A 22,423-nucleotide genomic window follows, 5' to 3' on the forward strand; every position below is an offset into this window, starting at 1 on the left:
TTGTATACTGTTCTTTGGGTGACTTATAAATAACCATATAAAGTATGTGTCCTGTATTATGTTGTTCCCCTTGCAAAATAAGCCCCAAACCAACACAGTTGGCTAGGGGTTTATCAATTTTATTTATTTTTTCAAAGAACCAACTCTTTGATCCATTAGTCCTTTGTATTGTTTTCTTCATCTCCATTGTGTCAATCCCTGCTCTGATCTTTATAATTTCCTTCCTTCTTTGGCCTTTGGCTTGACTTGCTCTTCTTCTTCTAGAAGCTTGAGGTGCTGCATAAGATTGTTTATTTGTGCTCATTCTGTTTTCCTGATGTGGGAATTCCCCACTATAAATTTCCCTCTGAGGACTGCTTTCATTGCATCCCACGGGTTCCGGTAAGTTCTATCTTCATTTTTGTTTGATTATAAATATTGTGTAATTTTTTCTTTAATTTTATCTGTAACCCATTGGTTGGTCAGGAGGGTGTAATTTAATTTCCATGTGTTTATGGAGTTTTTGCAATTTCCTTTTCCAGTAATTTCCGATTTCTCTGCATTATGGTCTGATAGTATGCATGGGATAATTTCAATTCCGTTGCATTTACTTAAGCATGTTCTATGGGCTAGTATATATTCTATTTTAGAGAATGTTCAGTGTGCAGCTGAGAAGATTTTGTATTCTGACATTGTTGCATGGAACACTCTGCAAAGGTCTACTAATTTCATTTGTTCACAAGTTTGGCTTAGTTCTGTTATTTTTTTGCTGATTTTTTTTCTAGTTGATGTACCTCTTTCTGACAATGGGATGTTATAGTCCCCTATTATGATTGCATTACTGCTTATCTGATTTTTCATGTCTATTAATATTTATCTTATACGTTGGGTACCCTTGTATTTGGTGCATAGATATTTATGATTGTTATCTCTTCCTCTTACAGTTTTCCCCTAAAAAGTGTGTAGTGACCTACTTTATCTCCTTTAATCATTCTTACGTTGAAGTTCATATCATCTGCAAACAGAATAGCTACCCCTGCTTTTTTCTTGTTTCCTGTGATATGGACTATTGTTTTCTATCCTTTCACTTTCAGGCTATAAATTTTCCTTTGAGGTGAATGTGTGTCTTGTATATAGCATATTGTTGGATTTTGTTTCTTGATCTACTCTGCCAGTCTGCTTCTTTTGATTGGTGAAATAGGCATTCACATTAATAGTTACAACTGATATGTATTGGCTTATTTTTGTCATGGTATTTTCCTACTGTTGGTTCCCTATTTTTTCCCCTCTATGTAATTGCTTGCTCTGCTTGGTGGTTCCTTTTTATTGTTGTTCTTAAAATTGTGGTCATTTTTATCCATTTCTAGACTATCTTTTGGCACTTCTTGTATGGTTAGTGTGGCACTAATGAATTTTTTCAGTGGTTCTTTGTTGTAGAAATACTTTATTTGTCCATTAATTTTTTGGAATAGTTTTGCAGGGTACATCATTCTGGGCTGGAAATTGTTTCTTTGCAGGACCTAAAATACTTCACTCCAAGCTCTTCTTAATTTGATGGTTTGTGTTGAGAAATCTGCCATGATTCTGATGTGCTTTCCTTTATGTGTGATCTGTTTCTTTTCTCTAATAGCTTTTAATATTATGTTCTTTTGCTAAACCTGGGATCTTGATTATTATATGTCTAGACATAGATTTATTTTGGTTATAGCTAATTAGTGTTCTATGTGCCTCACTTAACTGTATGTCTGATTCTTCTTCCATGCTTGGGAAATTTCCTGTTATTACTTCTGCAAATAGTCTGTTTATGTTATTTGTGTTGATTTTCGCTGATTCATTGACACCTATTAGTCTTACATTGTTTTTCTTTGCAGCATCTTGTAGCTGTTGAATTGCTATTTCCTGGTTCTTCATTATTCTTAAGAGGTCTTTCCTTTCATGATCATTAGCTGCTATTCTGTCTTCAAGGTCTGAAGCTCTATCTTCAGCTTCATTCAAATGATTTTGCCACCTTTTGATGGAATTTTTAATTTCTAATTAATTTTAATTTTTAATATCTCTTTGAATCTGTTTCATGCATTCTAATTCTTATCTATATTGTTCATTCAAGGATTCCATCATTTTTCTATGCTCCTCTATTTTTTTTTATCTATGTCTTCTTTAGATGTGCTGAGCAATTCTTTCATTATTGTTGTCATTTCTTTTTTTACCTGAGAGGTTATTTGTGGTCTGATTTCTTCTATAGCTTGAAGAAGTTGTTTCTTTACTTCATTTGCTATCATTGCAGAAATTTCAGGTGTGTGACTTCCAAGCTCTTCTATATCATTGTCTCCTGGACTTGTTCTGGCTGTGGTGGAGGTCTGAGGTTACACTGTGCTCCTCCCTTTTTTCATTTTTGAAGATCCCATATATCCCTGGGTCTCAGTGTGACTACTTCAATGGTGTGGGGAGTGTGTGGCACAGTCACCAAGTCTCCCAAAGTTGTCTAGGGCTCAGCATGGCTCCCATGATGGTGTGTGTGGGATGCACAGGTCACGGAGGCTCCCAAAACTGTCTGGGCAGACAGATTCTCAGTATATAGTCCAGGCTGGCCTTGTACTCTCAGTGATTCTCCTGCCTCAGCCTTTCAAGTGCTACGTTTACAGATATGTAACTTTTTTAACATTAGGTATGAGTAAACAGGGTCATGACTTATTTATTTTGTCTCTGGTATTCCTGAGCAGAACCAAATCAATTTTTTAAAGGGCATACTTTGATTTCTGTGGTATCTGCACAAAAGCAAACTTAATAAAACAATACTATATGAATGGAACTTTTATAGTAAATATAAATAAAATTAGAAATGCAAAAAACTATTTGGTTTAATAGAATGGACTAGGATGTCCAAATGTCATCCACACAGAATATTTATTATACAGAGATTGAAACAATAGTGTGACCCATAGAAAAAAGTACTTTGTTCATTTCTTCTAATATTTGTTGCCAAACCAAAATTATAAGAACCTTAAATTCTATAAGGTGGACACATACAATGTTCAGGTCCAAAATTCTTCCCAGAATAAAAGAACATATTATGTGATTGAAGTGTGCATACAAATCAAAAGAAGAAATTGGAATATTATAAAGAATCAGGGAGGTGGTGAACCGTGAGTAATTTGTTGGCTAAATACTATGCAACCAAAGGCAAGGATGAAATTTGGGTCATCTTCACTAAATTCCTTGGTTATGTAGAGCATGGAATAAATGCAATAAAAATTTGATAGTGTTTCAGGTGTCTGGAAAGAGTCGATCATCCATCAAGGTGATTTAGGGATGTAGCACAAAAACCCATGAAGAAATTAGAGGTCATAAAGGGTGCACTTAAGAACCTTTCTGTAGTCTTTGACATAGCATATGCTTTTATTTGTATATAATTTCATTATCCTTCTGGCCTTCATTTCTCTCAGTACCATCTCAGTGAAGTGTGATAATAATCAAGTTTAAGGAATATTATCAGAAACAGAATATATAAATCTGTCATCAAGGCTACATTTTGTGTGGAATACAATCACTTCATTACTTCATCTTCTACCATGGATTTGAAGTTACAAAGTAAATGAATGAAAAAATACAAAGAATATGTAGTCAGAAGTCAAAAGTCTTGGGTTCTTGACTGGGGCCCTCTTTGTTTGTAAGCAAGTCCCTTCATTTTTTTAAGGTTCAATACTATAATTATAAAAATATAGCTGAGCATGCTGGTGCATGTCTGTAATTCCAGCACTTGGGAGGCTAAGACAGAAGAATCACTGTGTGTTCAAGGCCAGCCTGGGCTATACAGTAAGTTCAAGGCCAGCCTAAACTACATAGTGACACACTGTCTCAAAAACAAAACTTAAAAATATATATAATTCTCTCTTCCTATCATGTATCATGATAGTGAGAATTCAATGAAAGAATATAAAAATGGCTTAGGAAATAATGACAAATACACGTAAAGTATAGTCATCCCTTTTGTGGCCCAATGGATATCAATATGAATAAAAATGCTTATTGTAAAACATAACAGCTTTAATAGGTTACAAGGGTATGTAAAAAAAAATTAATATTTCTTTGAGGAAATACATCCTGTCACTTGCTCCTACCATAAGTGACAAATGAAAATCATTGGTCAAGAGAAATGTGAGAAGAATTCTGAAACACAGTTTAATGAAAACTACAACACATTTCTTCTGTCAGAACCCCATAGCGTCAGCATAGCTAATTCCCTACTTTATTTTCAACAAACATTCTTCAAAGCTTGAGGGTATTTGTCAGCAACAGATGTAGACATTTATAAACAAGAACCATCTTAACTGAATTATTTTTCACAAATTAAACAAAGGCTTCCAAAGAACAGTTCTAAGTGTTTACAACCAGTATTTGGAGATATACTTTGCAGGAATGCTGTGCATTAAATGCACTGCCTATGGACCAAAAAGGTAATCAGAACAATAATCCACATTCCTGGTACTTCTGCCTTTGCCTTTCCCCATGTGCAACCACAGAGAGACTGGCAGAAATGTTATCTGAGGGTCATAAAACACTGTCTGAAAGTAAACTTTACCCTGTGGGAAGTAAACTTCCAATGCACCAAATTCCATTTACTGCCCTGCAGAAAGGAATTCTGCAAAGAGTATTCTGAAACAGGCAACTCATCTTTTATAGGTGAGCACTTTATCATTGAAGCCCAGGAATGAGAAATCAGTTTTCATCCTCTCAGGCCATCATGCTTTATAACTTTAAGAATGATGACTATTATCAAAATTTTAAAGATCCCCAGAAACAGCCCTTCTACAACCTCTCTTGAAAGCAAATTTCTATCATAAACACACTATTCATAAAACTGGTCAATATGCTTAACCTAAGTCCTTCGCAGAACAACCTTGGCTGCATCTTTCCACTTCAGCAATGATATCCATTCATTCCTATATTCATTCATCCATTACTCAGTTGACAAATATTTACTGAATGCTTAGGATGGCAAAGATCATTGCCAATTAGTGCTGGAGATATACTAGAGAATGACAGATGTTCTCTTCCTCTTATATAGACAGTATGAATCTCTCTACTTAATTTAGATTATCATTAAGAGCAATATATGGAAACAGCTGCCAATGTTTAGAAAATATCAAAGCCAGACAAACACACTGAGAGATCAACCTGGTGGAAAGCCTACAGGTCAAATGCTCTGTGTTCTTCTACAGATAAGTCCAGAGGAAATGGATGGAAGGGAGATTGCACTATAGATTCAAAACATCTTCAAAGATACATCTATCTTTAACAAATGGTAAAGATGGAAAGGACTGCTGATACATACTATATAATAAAACTACTAAAGTCACAAGGAGGTTGTTCCTATAAAACTACTTACTGAAAGAGGGCTGAGATTAGGAAAAGGCACCTGAATGGGACTCTGAGGTCTGGCAGAATTTTCACACTTGATCTATTTTTGGTAATCAGGGAATTCACTTTAAAACACTGTTTAAGTCCTTTATGTGTTTATTTTGTTCAGATTTCTGTAAGTATGTTTCAGTTTTCAAGAAGCATTTATTGATGTGAAACAACCAGAACTATATGTTGCTAGGAGGAATGCAAAGTGGTATGGCTACTCTGGAAAACAGTGGCAATTTCTTATGAAGTGAAAAAAAAAAAAAAGGTTACTACATAGCTCAGTTAGTCCCTTCTAGTCATTCGCCCATGAGACATGAAAACTCTTTACAAAGCCTGGGCATAAATATTTACACCAGTTTTAATCATACGCACCCAAAACCGAAGGAAACTCAAATATCCCACAACAGGTGAAGAGATAGATATGGTGTGGTGTATTTCTCTAATGCAGCACTACTCAGCAATAAGGAGACAAGAACAATTGGTACATATGACAACATGAACATTTCCTAAAAAAGCAGGCTAAGGATCCAGCATTAAAAAGTTAAATAATTTATAACTTTATACATATGTCTTCCTGTAAAAGGCAAAAATACAGGGAGAGAAATCAAATCAGTAGTTTCCAAGGGGATGGGGTATAAGAAGAAAACTTGTCAGGAGCATGTAAATATTCTATACAGTATTTTGATTATGATGATACAGACATTGTAAGGCTATCTGCTTATCAAGATTGATCAAACTATATACTTAGAAAATGAATATTCTCTAACCACAATCAAATAAATAAAGTTTTAATTTTTGAGTGGGGAAAACTTAGTTTTCAGTGTAAAAGAAAACACATTCTTCTATATTCAGATTTATTTTCTTAAAGATGTGTTGGGGTGGAGATGGTGATACGTGAGACATAGATTAGAACATAAGTTGTAATAGGTTACTGAAAAAAATCACTGGTATTTTCACTAATGGTTATTTCTTTGGATACATTATGTAAAAGTTAAAACAATTATGAACCTCAAAAGTTCTCTCTGTCAAGAGGTTTTCTCAAAACAATTCAAATGAGTCCTGAAGTGGACAATATCATAGCCAAGAACAACAATGGTTATGTTCACTGCAGCGTATTTTAACTGTCTTTTGTCAGTCAAGTTCCTTCGAGATTTAGTTTTGGCTGTCCTCAGAAGAAATTTTTCATCTAGGCTCGACAGTTTTCTAATCTCAGCTTCTCCAGGTTCAAATAGCCAAAACAGAGTCCAAACCATGGCGAGATTAAAAGCACAGATGATAGGACAGTCCAGTCTAGTACCTCAACATGAAAATTTGTTACAAACTTCAATGGTTGGCTAATAATCGTGTGATTTCTACCTCACTCAAAAAATAAATAGATTTCACTTCTAATGCACTATCTTCCAAATTGTATAAAAAGAACTGTAAAGCTACAATGTAATCCAATTTCCTCATTTTACAAATGAAAAAATTGAGTTCCAGAAGGGTCAAACTACTTAACCAGAATAAAGCTCAGATACAAGTGGGGCTGAAACCAGGCCCTGGACAACTCATTGGATAGAGCAGTGCACTGTGAAATGAAAAAAGGAACTCTCTTGTATGTCAATATTGTGTTCTTTCCTAGAAATAAATAATAGGAAAAAATGTAAGCTCTTCAACATATAGCTCTGTTCAGAATAAGAAACATGTGACAATGTCTACACTTCTTAAGCAGAAATAGAAATATACAAGAATAAACCAATGCTTCACATTCAGTTAGTGAGTAGTCATCCAGGTGCTGAAAAGGATTTTTCTTTCCAGTTCTCCGCATAGCTGGTTTCAGCCTCTTCCTCAAGTGAGAGTTTATGCACTAGATCACTAAGATATAAACTGCTGACACTAAAATATGATCCCTATTATGTTAACCAGGCATTTTAAAAGATGCCATTTAAAATCTTTTCTTCCATCTGTTGTAATTTGAAGGAAATTTATCCTTCAAACAATGTTGCTTTGCCATTTTAAACTCCTAGTAGATTTACGCAGGGAAACAGATGAGAGGCCCCATTTTTATGAAAAGTCTCAGCCAGAAATATTGCTGATAGTGTGGAAAGAGCAACTCTAAATCGATAGGAAATTGCCCTGTATATTCATCAGGAGGAACCAGGCACTCAGGAGAGCTGGCCACGAGATGAGTTAAAGTTGACAAACTGTCTGAGACGGGAACAAATGTAGAAGAGGAACAGAAGAGCTGTTGACTGTCCAAAGGTCAATTGACAGCTTTTCCCATCTTGTTATATTTTACTCCATTTAAAGATGCAGAGAAAATGTTCTTTTAATGTTTCAAACAGATACAGAGGCAGAAGGGAGTACGTGGGTAGAACTTTTAAGGCCATATTATCCTCTTCCACACCGACTTCTATTCCAGGTGCCTATAGCTTCCAAATGGGCAGCAGAAAACGAACCATAGTATTCCATAAAGTCTCTGAGAGCAGATAATGTGAAGAACAGCAACCAGCAAATGAATGAAGATGTAAAACCATCTCCATTTACAGCTCCTTGAAGTTCGGAATGCAGCAGGCTGCACTTAAGTGTAGCAATCAACTGTGACAGAAGAATCCCCATTACAGTAAGCAAAGAAATAGCTGCAAGGCAATGGATAGCAGCACCAGAGGAGAGGGTCAGAGCAGGTGCAGAGAAATACTGCTCATAGGGTGTGAATGTCTGGAGTCTGGATTTTATCTGGGTGGTTTTTAAAAAACTACCCAGGCCAATTAGGAATGACTAAGCTTAATTTTTCCTCTCATTTAGATGTACAATGCCTATTGTGAATGCACACAGCACATTTCAAGGCTGCAGAGAAACATTACAATATTCCTGATTTTCAGTGCTACAAAGTTTGTTAGTTATAAAATACGTCTGCCAGGTGATGAATCTGCCAGACCAATTCTAAGTTAAAGCTTCAAGCATATTGCAGCACAGAGCTGTTGTACAATAAAATATGTATTACTATTATCAGTATGCAATCATTAATTTCATGAGAATTCATGTCTCAGCATGATAATCCATTAACAAATACAAAGTCTGGGTGTACTGAATCTGGACACAATTCCCCTTCATTTATAGCTCTACTGTAAAAATGTTGGTCTTTCAAATGTATGTACAATTTCTCTACCTGGGTTCTACATTTTTTGGTGTTCTTACTGTGCACACAATAAAATTCATTTTTGTGTGATAAGAAAAGCAATTTTCTCAAATCATTCATGAATGGATTATACTGTTTCAAAGGGACCAACTGCCTTCCCAATCATACATGGCCTGTATGAAATTAGTACTTTGTATAGTTGCTTGTCATTCCACAAATTTTTTTGTGTTTTTATCTAGATAATGTTCCTGCAAGTGCTCCTCCAGATGAATCTAGTATTTGAGGCACAAATACTTTGTTAACTTAAGGTGTAGTAAAGAAGATGGGGTTAATGCTTAATTATACTGGAGGAAGGGTGGTGTCAGGGCCTCGGTCTACACCGCTAAGATTGGCTGGATGGAAAATCACATGTGGAGGGGAACAAAAGTTAGGAATAGTTACAGAATTTTGATGGTTACAATGCTAATGTCTCAAGTGGGTTAAATTACCATTTTTGGATCTGGGAAGGATCTTTGACCTCTTATCAAGTAATAAGGCAAACAAGAGTCAGGCCTGAGAATACTACAACCTGCCTCTAAAGACTCCCTCACTGAAGGGCTCCCTCAACTGTATGAAAAGCTTAATTTTAAGCTATGTTTTTTATCCTACTCTCTGTATTTATATTAAAGAATGTAAATAGTCTGAACAAGTTTGTTATGCCTATTAAGTCATCCTTAATGCAGGATATCTCTGATTTATGAGTTTAGATATTATTATGTAACCTGACTTCATATTCTTTTGTTTCAATTGCCCAAACATGGAAGTACTGAAGATCATTACACACTAAGCAGCGGTCAAGGAGGAGGAAAGGATTGTAGCTGAGGGTTTGATGGTAACATAGAAAGAACTATTCATTCATATATTTGTATAGGTTTACCACTAAGTGGTCCCATTTACTCATTAATACAGATAATCACCAATTTTCAGGTTTACTTGGTGCCTTCAAACCAACAGGCCCAGCACATAGCCAAAATTGCCTAAGACCAAGCCCTACTACCTCTCCTGAATCCTTCACTCATCCTGACACCTGACTTCTACCTCCCACATACACTTAACTGTCCCAGTGTCTAACTTCTCCCTCCCTTGCCTCACTTTGTCCCTCAAGCTAAGATTAAGGACTCAATACATAAGCCCCTAAGTACTGCTTAATGGCTTCTATGTCCACTGTGCTATCAAAGATACCAATAAACACTTTAATCAGCAGGTTCAGGCTTTAGTATCACATGCCTCTTGTGGCAGGTTCATAAAAATAGTGCTAGAAAGGCATACACACACATAAGTGTTCCAATGAATTTGAAGCATAGAGCTTGATTTGAGAACTTTAGGCACATGATTCTTGTTTCACCTCTTCCCTCAGACACGGATCAGTATTATTAGTCCATATATTATGAAATTCAGAAACTGCTTAATTTTTTAGACAAAAGAGACATAGTGGAAATCATAGGATTCACAAGAATCCACGCTAATGTATGCCATCTTGAACAACTGTCTACTGCATTCTTCAATGTCTTCAATGCAATGAAGGGACCTCAGTGACACATTTATTATGCACTTACTGCCTAAGATAATGTTTTTCTCGTTAAAGTGTAGTACTGTTTGAGTATGAGATAAGAATTATTTCTTATGCTTTCTTTTAGAAACTGCCAGCCAGGAATCTTAGACCTAAATTAAATGCTCATTCTTAGAACACTTGTTGACTATGGCATTGTGATTAATTCTCACATTCTCATGTTGTGGTCTTTACTTTTGCTTTTTATCCCGTCAGCCTTATTTTAAATTTACATTTTATTATAAGTCACACCACATTATTAGAGAAAACAGTTTTTTCAATTTAATTCTAAAAAACAACCTCAGCATAAACACAAAGTAATTCGACATCCCTGATAGTATCATGTCAACCCACAGTAAAAAAGATAAAATTATGAATATAAAATTTTTAATTCAATGGTTTAGATTACACAAATTATTTGTTTGATCATTTATACACTGACAATAGCCAATGATGATGCATCATAGGCATGTTCTATAATTCTCACAATTTTATAAAGACTTAAATTAACAAGAGTGTTTGAATAGACATTATGAGAAATAGCTTCAAACCTAAAGTTTAAACTGTAAAAGCTTATCAGAAATGGTTCAATACATATACTCAAATTATGGTGGAATTATCTGCTATATGTGCTTGCCGCTGTTTTTTTTCTAATTTACACTTATTGTCTGGCTGTGTGTAAATGGATCTGAACTTTACTATGTTTCAATGAAGTTTTACATAAAAAATGATCACATTGAAAAAAATCCTTACAAAAATAAGATGCAAATCTAACCCCTATTTATTGCACATACAACTATTTTCTTTCAGCTCAGGAAGTAGTGTCCATTGTCATCTGATTTACAGCAGATGGCCTGGCATTATCCAAAAATAATTTACTGTGTCATGTATACTGCATCATGAAAATCAATAGTTTGGATATAGAGATACATCAATTAGTGGAAAGAGAAAGATCTGCCTCCTCCTTTCCTTTATCATTACAACAGAAAGGATTACAAACAAGTGCTTCTTTTGGGGGATAGAATCTATTGTTACCAGTTGGTACACATAATGTGAGAAATCCCATTAAAGGAGTGAAAAATTGAGAATAAGGTGAACTAAATAATAGACTATGAGGGGTGGGACATGCATATGTTAAAGTATTGACTGGTGCATTTCTACCATACCTGTGTATTATCAGGGGCTTGAGTCATTGAATAGAGTGTTAAATTATGATGCTGAACACAGAGGCATCATCCGTCTTTCTTCCCCTTTTCCTCTAAGAAACCTCTGAACCAAAGCTGCAGTACTCATTGAATTAGCTATGGTGAGCTAAATGACTTTGAGGCAAAATTTTGCTTTCTCCCTGTAACACATGTAAAATTAAGCTATTAGGAAAGCTTCAAATGAGGAAGCCCTTCAAATCCCAGGAATAAATTAAAGTGTCCCTCACAGAGAGCCTAGACCTGGTCCCCAAAACACACATTTATATTTATTCCATGGAACTTAGTTGGACCCATACTATGATCTGAATGGAAAGATTCTGGCTATGCTAGAGTGAAATCTAAGAAGAGCTACTTTTTCAGAGACTACTTTCAAAATCTGGGTGAATCTTTTCAAAAGACAGGAATTCCTTTTCTTTTAATCTCTCATAAATGAGTAAGAGTTAACTGAGTAATTAGATACAAAATCTCTATCCTGAAACAAGATTGTGATGACCAGGAAATCTCATCCTCCTGGCTAGCTTTACACAGAACATGCTCACAGGCTGCAAAACTACTGTGAACTCGCCGAAAGACCCTTTGGAAAGCCACTGGGGAAGAAAACACAAGCTTCAATAAAGCCCAGACTATGTCAGTTGCAAATTGTAAGTTTCACAAAATCAGTCTAGATGTAATAGGATGACTTGGCCAGAATAGACAGTCTAAGCTGCTGGGAAATCAACTGGTCAAGTGCAACAACAGAAATTCAATCCAAGGTGTTAGTGGTGCAGGGAGGGATGCCCCTCCAGAAGCTGCTTCGCAACAATACCTGGAGAACTGCCGCTGCAGACCTCTCATCTGAGCTCTGTTGCACTCGGACTCAAGGGTAACCTCCCGCAACCGCTTCTCACTTTGAAGACGCAAGTGTCTCTCCTCTTCCAATTCATGTATCAGCTTCTCATGCTACAAAAGGCACAAAGGGAATGGCTTTTAACAAAGTGTTTATGACAAAAACAAATGGTAACAGATGTTGGTTCCTAAGTGCTAACCTGAGATATATATATCAGAATACAGATTTTGAATCCTGGTTAACATGACTGTGATACTTAAATAATTTCTATTAAATTAGTTGGCTTCTTATGAAGAACTATGACCCCAGATAGTACCAAAAGCACAGAAATTCACACAGTAATTAATAAAAGCATCATTGTCTATTCAAAATTCTTTCATCTCTTCAATTTCTGAATCATGGTTTTGAGAGAACATTGTTGTTTATTTTATAGAAGGACCAAGAATTTTGAGCTAATTAGACCATGGAGTTGAGGAAATGCGATTAAAGAATTAGTTTTAGTTTTGTCCAGTTAGGCTTTCGGAGATAAAAATAAGCAAACCACCCGTGGTTTTCATAATCCTAGAAAACTAGCTCATCTCACCAACGGGCATAAGGGATTAAAAGAAGGCCTAAATGACCCAGAATAGATGGTTCTGCACACAGCTGAGATCCTCCTGATAATACTGGCTCTGCTATCTAATATCTTTTCTGTTTGTTTGTGTTTTGCTGGTTTTGCTGGGTTGCTGCCTTTTTTGTAAGCATAATATGTTGTTATAGTTATTGCTGTTACTAAATTGAGCACTTTGCATCGAGGATACACAATTCCATGACAAAAACCAAAGATGCAATGCCTCCTGGGGAGGGACATATATCCCTAAAGGGAAGGAAGAGAAGCAGAGTCCTTTGTGTTAAAATAAATCAGGCACTCTCACTCAGTCTCACAGATTACTCAGGGTTAAATATGATTCACTGCACGGGGCAGAGTCACCCTAAGTGATAGCAAAGATCAATTTCCTCCAGCTCTAACATATGAGGAAAAAGTTACCCTGAGAACAATGAGGAAAACAGACTATAATCTAGAAATGAATCATGAGCATCTAAATATGCTTACACATTTCCTTGACTCTGAGCCTTTGACCATGCCCTTTGTGCCCCTTCAAAGGCTCTCTGAGGTCTCTATCTAGAGGCTAGAGCTCCTCGGAGGCTCAGCTTTCTGCCATGCCCTCTGGAACTCTATCTGTGTCACTTTATCATTCTCTTCCTGTCCTGAGTTCCAACAGCATCTACTGTATTACCACCCTTGAGGTCCTTACTTTTTACTGTTGGTGTGTTTCACCTGCACTTATCATAATTATCCAACTAGGTAATTATTTACTCAAGATTATAACTGTCTCAGTACAAATATACTTTGTGTTTTTCATCACATTGCTTAATACACAGTAGTGCTAGAAATATAATTTGCTTATTGATTGTGGAGCCGGCCTTTTGCTCACCCCTAACATAGACCATTTTTAACACTCAGAATGTGTTATTATTAATCAACACCAGAAAGGAATCAGAATCAGATATTTACTCTGTTACTTTGGACAAGTGCTCAAAAAACTACTACAAAGATAAAGGTATTAGTATAAATTGATGAGTAAAAATCAAAATCTAGTTTTTATCTTGGAAATTTGGGAAAGGTACTTTGGTAAGACAAATGTGTTAATTAAAGTCAATTCCACAGAAATGGTCAAAATATCAACAATAAAAAATTAAATATTGAGTTATTACAACATTCCTCTCTGTATTCACTCACCATACTAGGAGCTATATAGCAGTCACCTTTATAACAGAATTTGGAAAACTGTGTTTTGATTCCAAAAACATGAAGGGAAATAGCATGTTAACTAGATCAAAAGAGCATCTATGAAAGATGTGAAGTTTTGCAGAGAAAACACCATCTTTTGTTTACAAAAAATAAAGCAAATATTATACAGATGCAGTTACTGCCATACTGAAGAATGCCAGTGTATAATAAGAGAGAACTTTTCCACATAGATAATCCTTTCTATTCAATTTATTGGTGCCTTTTCAAACATGGACAAAAACTACACATATATCCTCCAGCAGGGAATTAATTCCAGGGAATTAAGTCTATAAAGGGAAACCTTTACTAAAATATATTCCCTTCAAACATTGTGTTTCGATTAATCCATCAAAGCTTCACAATAACCCAAACCTGCACCTGTATCTCAAATACATAAGGTTTGTTTGCCTGATTTCTTTTAAATGACTAAAAACACAAAGAGATAATATCTATAACTTGTCTGGAATTACTTTATTATTTGTGTGCTGGGTATAAATTTATTGGTTGTCAAAGTAATTTTGATTTTGTGCCCACAGGTTAATTCTGCATCTTTTCCAGCAAGGAGAGGGGAAAAGGAGTGAGGCATTTACAAACTGTTTTCATCTTCCTTATGGTATCTACTCCCTACAAGATAGCAGTCATGCTTACTATCCCCTCCACTGAAAGATACAAGGGCAAAGGGAGAAGCTTGCCCAGGCTACAATGTTAGAAATGGCAGCTCTAAAACTAGAATCAAGTTTTTCTCATCCCCTTTAATTTATAGTAGAGGCAATTCTGCTACTTTAAAAGGCAAATCTGTTCCACTACAATTGATAAATCAGGGCACACTTTGCGAGTGACACAAATCTCATATTTGCTTATGCCAGATTTTGTTCATGACAAAAAAGTAGGTAAGTACAGAGAATATTCCCAGCTGAGCCAAGATGTGTATAAACACAAAACACACACATTTCAAATAGACCTCAGGCTACTATGCATATGATGAGCCACACTCACTCACATCTGTGCTACAACTTTCCCTCTGATTTCAGGCAGCCTTCCCTTCCATAATTTAAGAACTCACAAGCTGTATCTTTTCTGATCCCCACTTCCACCCATCAAATTGCAAGTCTTTTTCAAGGTAAATTACCAAATGTATGATAGTACCTATGTATTTCTTAACCATTTAAAACATAGAATGCTTAGCTACCATTTTTGTTGGCATCCTTTTTTCAGGTGTCACTGATGAAGCTTTGAGCACGGCACCTCTCATCCCACCCTCCCCCCGCAAGCATTGTGGTTTCTATTGTGTGGTTTTACAGAGCACACTGATATTTAGTATCACATGGCATGACAATATACAGTGATTTTTAGAAACATGTTATAGCAGCACAGACTGTACATCATGGTGGAGAAAAAGAAATAAAAATCAAGAATAGAATTCTAAAGCACTTTCCTATCTGAGAATAAGCAAAGAGTTGAGTCCTAGACAAAGAATCAAACATTAAAACAAGAAGGTATATAAATCCCAATCTGTGTTCTACAAATGATCTTGTCTCTGCCTCATGGCCTTTACCCAACAACAGAGCTTAGGCTGCTTCATGCTCAATTGAAGTCTCCTCTGATTAAACCTCAGAAGAAAGAGTTCCTTTGTAAATCAGTTTAATTTTTTTAACTCTTCGTCTGATAATTTTCTAAGTGTTGCTAAAATCATTCAAGTATCAACAGGTCATTTCTACATGCATATTTCCAGAAAGAAGAAAAACCTATATAAATTCTGATTAGTTTAATTGAGAAGTATGCTGGGAAAAGGAGCTACCCACCAATAACACGGACTCATTCATTCACTCACTCAGGCCACAAATGCTCACTGAGGAGTTACTCTGTGCCAATACTGGACAAGCTCTGGAGGCCAGCATGGAGCCAAGCAGGCTTGGATGCTGACTGAGTTCACTAGATTTCGCAAATTGGTAAGAAGAGGTGTTATGCAAACTACTGCACAAATAGATGTAGCAGGATAAACACATGAGTAATTAAGGTTTCCTAAAAGATAGCAGCAAGAACAACTGGTTGGTGTGGTGGGTCCGGGAAAGACTTCTCTGAGGAAGTAACAGGGGCACTGGTATGACTGTTAACACGGCCTTGTGATGACTGGGTGTTGCCACGTGAAGAGAGAAGATCGGCAGGCCAAGGAGAGTAAGCAAGAACCATGAAGTCCCTTGTCACACATGGCTGTAAGGAAGAGAAGCATTGCGTAGCTGGAGCCTACAGGGCAGGCACACAGCTGTGGCACATGACATAGAAGGAAAAGAACAGAGGCTGGACCGTGGAGGACCATGAATTTCCTGTGAAGAATCTGGGGTGGTATCTAAGTAATATGGTAATTTGACACCAATGTTTAATTATGAGTGATAGGATCCCATTATGATATCGCAAAGATCATTTTGACTGCTATGTGGAGAAAGAACTAAATTAAGAGGCCAAATTATAGAATGAGAAAATATTTAAGTAGAGACTGGCGAATGTTCCCAGCTTCAAGTTTGACTTGAGCATTTACTAGTGCAGTAGTTATGGAAAAGACATCTAACTTAAATCTTCACTACTTTAAGCCCATTTCCTCTCTATAGTGGGGAAAGTGGACTCTGCCAAGCCTATATTACAGCATTATTATGAGATATGAGCAAGACAATATACAGTAAAGCACTTTAAAAACTTGAAGTCCAGTGTAAAAATAAGATATGGCTAACTGGAATGATACAGCTTATATCATCTAAAGTAGTTCAGCTATTTTTGATAACTTCTATAGAAATTTCAATTTTTAATGATCCCTATATTTTAGAGAAATATTGTAGTTATATTTTTACTCTATTATTAGCGATGAAGTTTGTATTCTTTTTTCATAAAATAATAAGGTTCAAAAACATGTTTTAGGCAGATCATATATTACTAATGAAAGAAAATATATTTTAAATTAGTTTTTCATGTAAGAATAGAGCAGCTAACTTCATTTTAGTTGTCACCTAGAATGTATATAGCCCTGTTTTTGGCCTTCCCTGAAAGATATTTTTAAATACCATTATCTAGTAAAATTTCAAACAGATGGCTTGATGTGTGGTATGCCAAGCCTTCAGGGGGAAATTAAAATATGAAATTTGATTTCAAATAATGTCAATAAATACCTCTATCCTGGACCTGGTCATATTTGGTGAATTTAATTACATCATTGAGTGATAATATTGGCAAAGTTAAAGAAGATTCAAAATATTTGGAAAGAAGTTTCTTTCCTGGCTGTGAAAATTCTAGTACCATCACAAAAGCTGTACGTAAGCAAAACATCCACTGTAATGATCCCAAAGCTCTCCCCAGAGTCCTATACAAAGAGGAAGCATCTCATCTCAAGGTGCTCTATGCTGACCTGACACTTGAGAGATGCAGGATAATACACAGAACAGTATCCACAGAATGTTGCTTCTTAAAAGAGCTCCTGAAATTTTTGAAATTATAATATTTTGTTATAATATCCTTGATAAACAATACTTTATGATCAAAGACTCCTGAGATAAACAGTAATACTGTTGGATAATAAGAGGATCTCAAACATAGGAAAAATGAATAGAGGTCAGTAGAGAAGGTCATTGGGATCAAATGATATTGCCAGGTATTGATGGAAATATATGAACTCATTCAAAAAATGCAAAATCTGGCAAACAAGCTATATATTATGCAACAGGGATTTAAAATTAAATATTTGACCATAAAAGAAGGGCACATTTGATTCAATGATACAAATATAAAGTATGGCATTAAGATCAAACAATTCAAATTTTTAGAAACATTTATATTTGCTCATTAGTTAATGGCAAAAAGTCACAGGTATCTCTCTGTATTTACCAATCAACATCCAGTGTACACTGAAACATCCTAAGAATTACAGAGACTCAGAATGACCCTTTCAATTCTCTTGCTACATGACAACCTAGAACTGGCATCTTTTCAAAATTGATACATAAGCCAAACACATCAGCAGAAAAATTAAACTAATGTTTTCACAAAGCTAGTTTTTAATTTAAAAGTTCTATATTAACCAATTTCTATCAAACTGATGTAAAATGCATCTAAATTAAGCTACAGTTATTACATCTAATTGTAGCCTCATTTTTGCTTTTGACACAAATTGCAATGCATTTTATCCCATAAAGCCCTCTGAATTCAACATCCCCATTAGTTCTGAGAGATTCGGTCATCCTAGAAGCTGAGAAACAGATAAGAAACTTAACAATTGATTTTTTTAAAGCCCATACTTTTGGCTGTAACAGAAGAATCAGAATCAGATTTTGAGATGCCAGGATAGAAACAGCCCAGTATGTATCCGCAATGCTGATAACATTACCCAAGAGAGGTAAGCTTTTCCTACCTAAAAAAGATGCAGAGCTTAGTTTAAAAAAAAAAGTGAGAGGATGGAGAAAAGGGTAACAGAGACAAAGAGATAAGGGGTGGAGGGGGGCAGAAAAAATTCAAGGGCAAACATGATATATGGGCCTTTGGATATACCTCAGAATTGTTCTCAATGCCCACTGGGGGTTCTACAGGGAAAGTGCCAGTGGTGAATCCCCTCATAGGACTAAATTTCCTTGGGCAAAGATTAGTTAGATATTTAGCAAAGGGAAGCATCTGAATTTTGTGGGAAGAATATTCTCAGGGCAGCTTGTGAAGAAAAACTAGGTAAAATGAAGGTCTGACATATCAAGATTGATATGTATTGTAAAGGTAGGGTAGGAAAAAGAATCACATTATGGTATACTACAGAGAGAAAGTTAAGTTGTTTTTTGTGCAGACAATGATCTTTATTGTCAACAATGGCTACAAATGAAGAATAATTTTATACTATAGGGTTCATAGTACAAAGTAGTATAATGAAGTTTTGGTTTTGATGTCATCAAATGGAAAACAAGAAAGAAACATATATGCTGAGGCACACTTCTTACATTTCCCATCAGTGTAAACATCTTAATTTTCACTGTCATGATTCTCATGGTAGAGAAGGTAGAGAATTTATCATTCCCATTAATTTGCTGATCTTGAGAAACATATTTACTCTATCTGGACCTAATTCTAAAATGCTGAATTGCCTTCCAACTCTTACATTCTACATGGCCATAAAATTAGCCATAACTGTATCAAGAAACAGATAATTATAAATGATATTAAGAGTATAAAGAGATGAAGCATATCTATAAGAGGGTATGTGTACACTCATGCTGGGGGTTAGTGATGGGATGGATTTCAGCTGGTAAGATGAAGGTGACTGACACTTCTGTTTTGGGGTAATGAGGTGAGAGAAAGCAGTGATTTAAGAAGCTACAGATATGGTGTTTTGCCTAATGTAAAGCAAGCATCGCAGTGTTAAAATGATGACATTGCACATTGCCTAAGTGGGAAGACAAGTGGAAAAATAGACTCCAGAGGCATCAGTTTTTATTTGGTTCTCAAACAATTACAAGTCTCTGTAGATTTTTAAAGAGAAGGACATAATCTGAATGACATTTGAACAAGATTATTCTTTCTTGGTATGGGCACCAGAAGTGACAGACTACTACAAGAGCAAAAGAGCTGATTTTGTCTTTTATTACTGCCATTGATTCATTAGCAGAGGTTTTTTGAGTTGGAAAAAACCACTTCATAAGATTTCTGTCTTACTTGACTTTCTGACTCCAACTAACTTCTAAGAAAATCACTTCTTCACTAGTCTTTGAATATCTGATGATGACAGAGGCTGACCCAAGAAACCAAGACTTTGAATAATAAACCAAGTAGGGGTAGGCCTTGTATCAGTATCAGCTGCCCACCTCAGACATACCTCCTCCCTTATGCCAATCTATTCCCTGGGTTTATTTGATCCGAAGACTCAATTCTTAACTTAACTTAGAAAATCGCTTCATTTACTTGACCAATGGGGTCTTTTTATAAGAAGTCAATGACTCATTCTTCTCCCATGGTTACAGATCTTTCTCTGTTGTCATGTTAATTGATCACAATTAACAGCAGCTATTAATTATTCTATGCTCTTGGGAGTTCTCAGAAGTCAACTTCATTAAGTGCCTTCATACTCTATTAAACTCTTAGAAATTTTTTTCTGGAAAGACAATATCTTCCCTACACAGAAGCGGCACCATTTCAGTTTTGAAGCAAATTTTACTTCCAGTTCTTTACCCTACACTACCTATGTATCCCCAAGTCTACCTATGCCTGCTTTCATCTCAAACTCTGTTCCCTTTCTCTCTGTATCACATGATGGCCAAGGACAAGTGGATTCTCTAACTTAATGTTGGAGAAGCTACAGCACGCTTGCCCCAGCAGGCTGTTTGTATCACTGAAAGTTCTAAAAGCTTTGCCATCACTGCTGTAGCTAATCAAGTTCCCATTTCAAACTTGGGAGTTACTGTGCTCCTTTTCTTCATATTTTAACACAGGACTCAGATCTTTTACTTCCTGTTCTAAACTTCAATCTTGAGCTTCATGTAGGTTTACTGTAAGGTTAACACTGGCTCTGCCTTCTCAACCTTGATGTCTCTCTTAGTTCACTGCTCAGCTGTTTATAGTCTATCCCACTCCCTGACTCTTTTAATATGTAACTTTGATTTTTAAAATTATATGATGTCATCTCCTCTCATAAATATTTCATATATATTTTTTCCTCTCTCCTCAGAGAAACTTCTTTTCTTAAGGGGGGGACTAGACCTTAAAAATCCCTATAAAACATTAAAATACTGCTGAGCATTACAGAAGTATTCAATGAATACATATTGAGTTTAGTTGAATCATTTTGACCTCCCATTACTTTACTTTTTTAATGGGTGGCCAGCTCCAGGTTTGCAAAATTCATAATATTGACAGTTGCTAGTCTTAATCTTGATGTTAGGGATAATGTGTTGAGATTTTTCTTTGGTTTCAAAGCTCCACAGTTCATTTCTTGCTGCCATTTTCTTTCTCTTACCATTGACTGCTTCCCCCATACATTATGACTCCAACTTCATATGCAAATCTCTTAAAACTTACTTAGTTAATTTCACTCATTAGCCATTAAGTCAGAAATTTCATTCCTTAGAGGACTTACAGTGGTTTCTTTACAAAAAGTTTTAACTACTAGTTCTTAGTATGGTGTCTTGGTCACTTTTCTCTCGTTTCTGAGACAAAATACCCAACGCCCAAAATGAAGGAAGGAAAGGTTTATTTAGCTTACAGTTTGTGGAGGTTTCAGTCCATACTTGGCTGGCTCCCAGGCAGAAGATAGCAAAGCAACAAGAGCAAAGGGGGGGAATGGCAGCCGAACAGCAAAGCAGCCAGACCAAAAGGGCAAATGGTGGCAAGCAGCCTCTTCCCCTCCCTTACATTGTAAACAGGCTACCCCCACCTAAGGTGCATGTAGCTCTCACATAATTTCCATGTCCTCCTCTTCCACAGGCTCAGGATGTATACAAAGTAAGCACCCTGGCTTCCTGCTGAGTCACTTAGCCAAATCTCTAGACTCCCCAAGTTGACACAATGTATCAACCATAACACTCCGCACCTTGTCAACTTGGCAACCAGATATAATTCTTTAAACCAGTTTCCAGGTACAAAGACATTATATTCCATTAGAACCACAACATTTCACCCCTTGAAGACACATGGAGTCTTATGCAAAAGGCATTTAGTCCATCTGCAAGAGTTGCCAAAGTCCTAACAGTTGCAGCATTGCTGAAGAGTCCAAGTCCCAAGTCTCCTCCAAGACGTAAGGCAAACTCTTAGCTGTGACCCCCTGTACAAATGAAAAGTTAAACACTTCAAACATTCAGTGGCACAAAATAAGCAGTACCATTCCACAAGGAACAAATGGGGCTACAGAGCAGTGGGACCAAAGCAAGTCCAAAATCCAGCAGGGCTAGTATTATGTCCTGTAGTTCCATGTCCAGCATCTGAAGCAATCTGTGGCACATTGTGAACCCCAAAGGGCTTGCAAGAGTCCACCCCTATGGCACTTCCACTGGTTACAGCTTCCATGCGTTCTCTCTTAGGCCTGCTTTGTTCCCTCCTTGCAGCTTTCCTTAGATGATCCACAGTCCTGGCTTTTCTAAACTTCTGAGGTCTCCACTGCACCTTTTGCTTCACACTCAAAGCCTCACACACTGCCCTCTCAGGGGCACACTGCCTGGCCTCCCAGGCCTTCTGAAGTCTGGGTGGAAGCCTCTTTAACCTCGGAACTCTTGCATTCTCCATGTACCTAAAGCCAGGGCCACAGGGATGATGCCAGGTCTGCTGCCACCTGGAGCGGTAGCCAAGTTTTCCTCTCTCTTGGCCAAAGGGGTCGAGTGCCTGGATCTCTGGGCACTCTGAATCCAATTCTGAGGAACAAATTTTTTATGCTGCCACCATTCTGGAACCTGCTGCAGCCCCTGCCGCCATTCTGGAACATGGCGCTCAGCAGCTTTCTTCTCAAGACAAGGTCTTTCAC

General features: G+C 36.6%; 1 protein-coding gene across 4 annotated transcripts in view; it reads right to left on the reverse strand.

The window, feature by feature from the left end:
* Nckap5 (NCK-associated protein 5) overlaps positions 1-22,423 on the reverse strand; it is an 892,836-nt gene that overhangs the window by 461,779 nt on the left and 408,634 nt on the right. For all 4 annotated transcript variants that reach the window (XM_005390736.2, XM_013517461.1, XM_013517462.1 and 1 more), the window contains one exon: positions 12,102-12,235. In XM_005390736.2, coding sequence (XP_005390793.1) covers positions 12,102-12,235 — 134 coding nt within the window. The remainder of the gene's footprint in view (positions 1-12,101; positions 12,236-22,423) is intronic.

This window comes from Chinchilla lanigera, unplaced genomic scaffold (genome assembly GCF_000276665.1).
Source record: "Chinchilla lanigera isolate Chin_1 unplaced genomic scaffold, ChiLan1.0 scaffold00039, whole genome shotgun sequence".
Taxonomy (NCBI): Eukaryota; Metazoa; Chordata; class Mammalia; order Rodentia; family Chinchillidae; genus Chinchilla; species Chinchilla lanigera.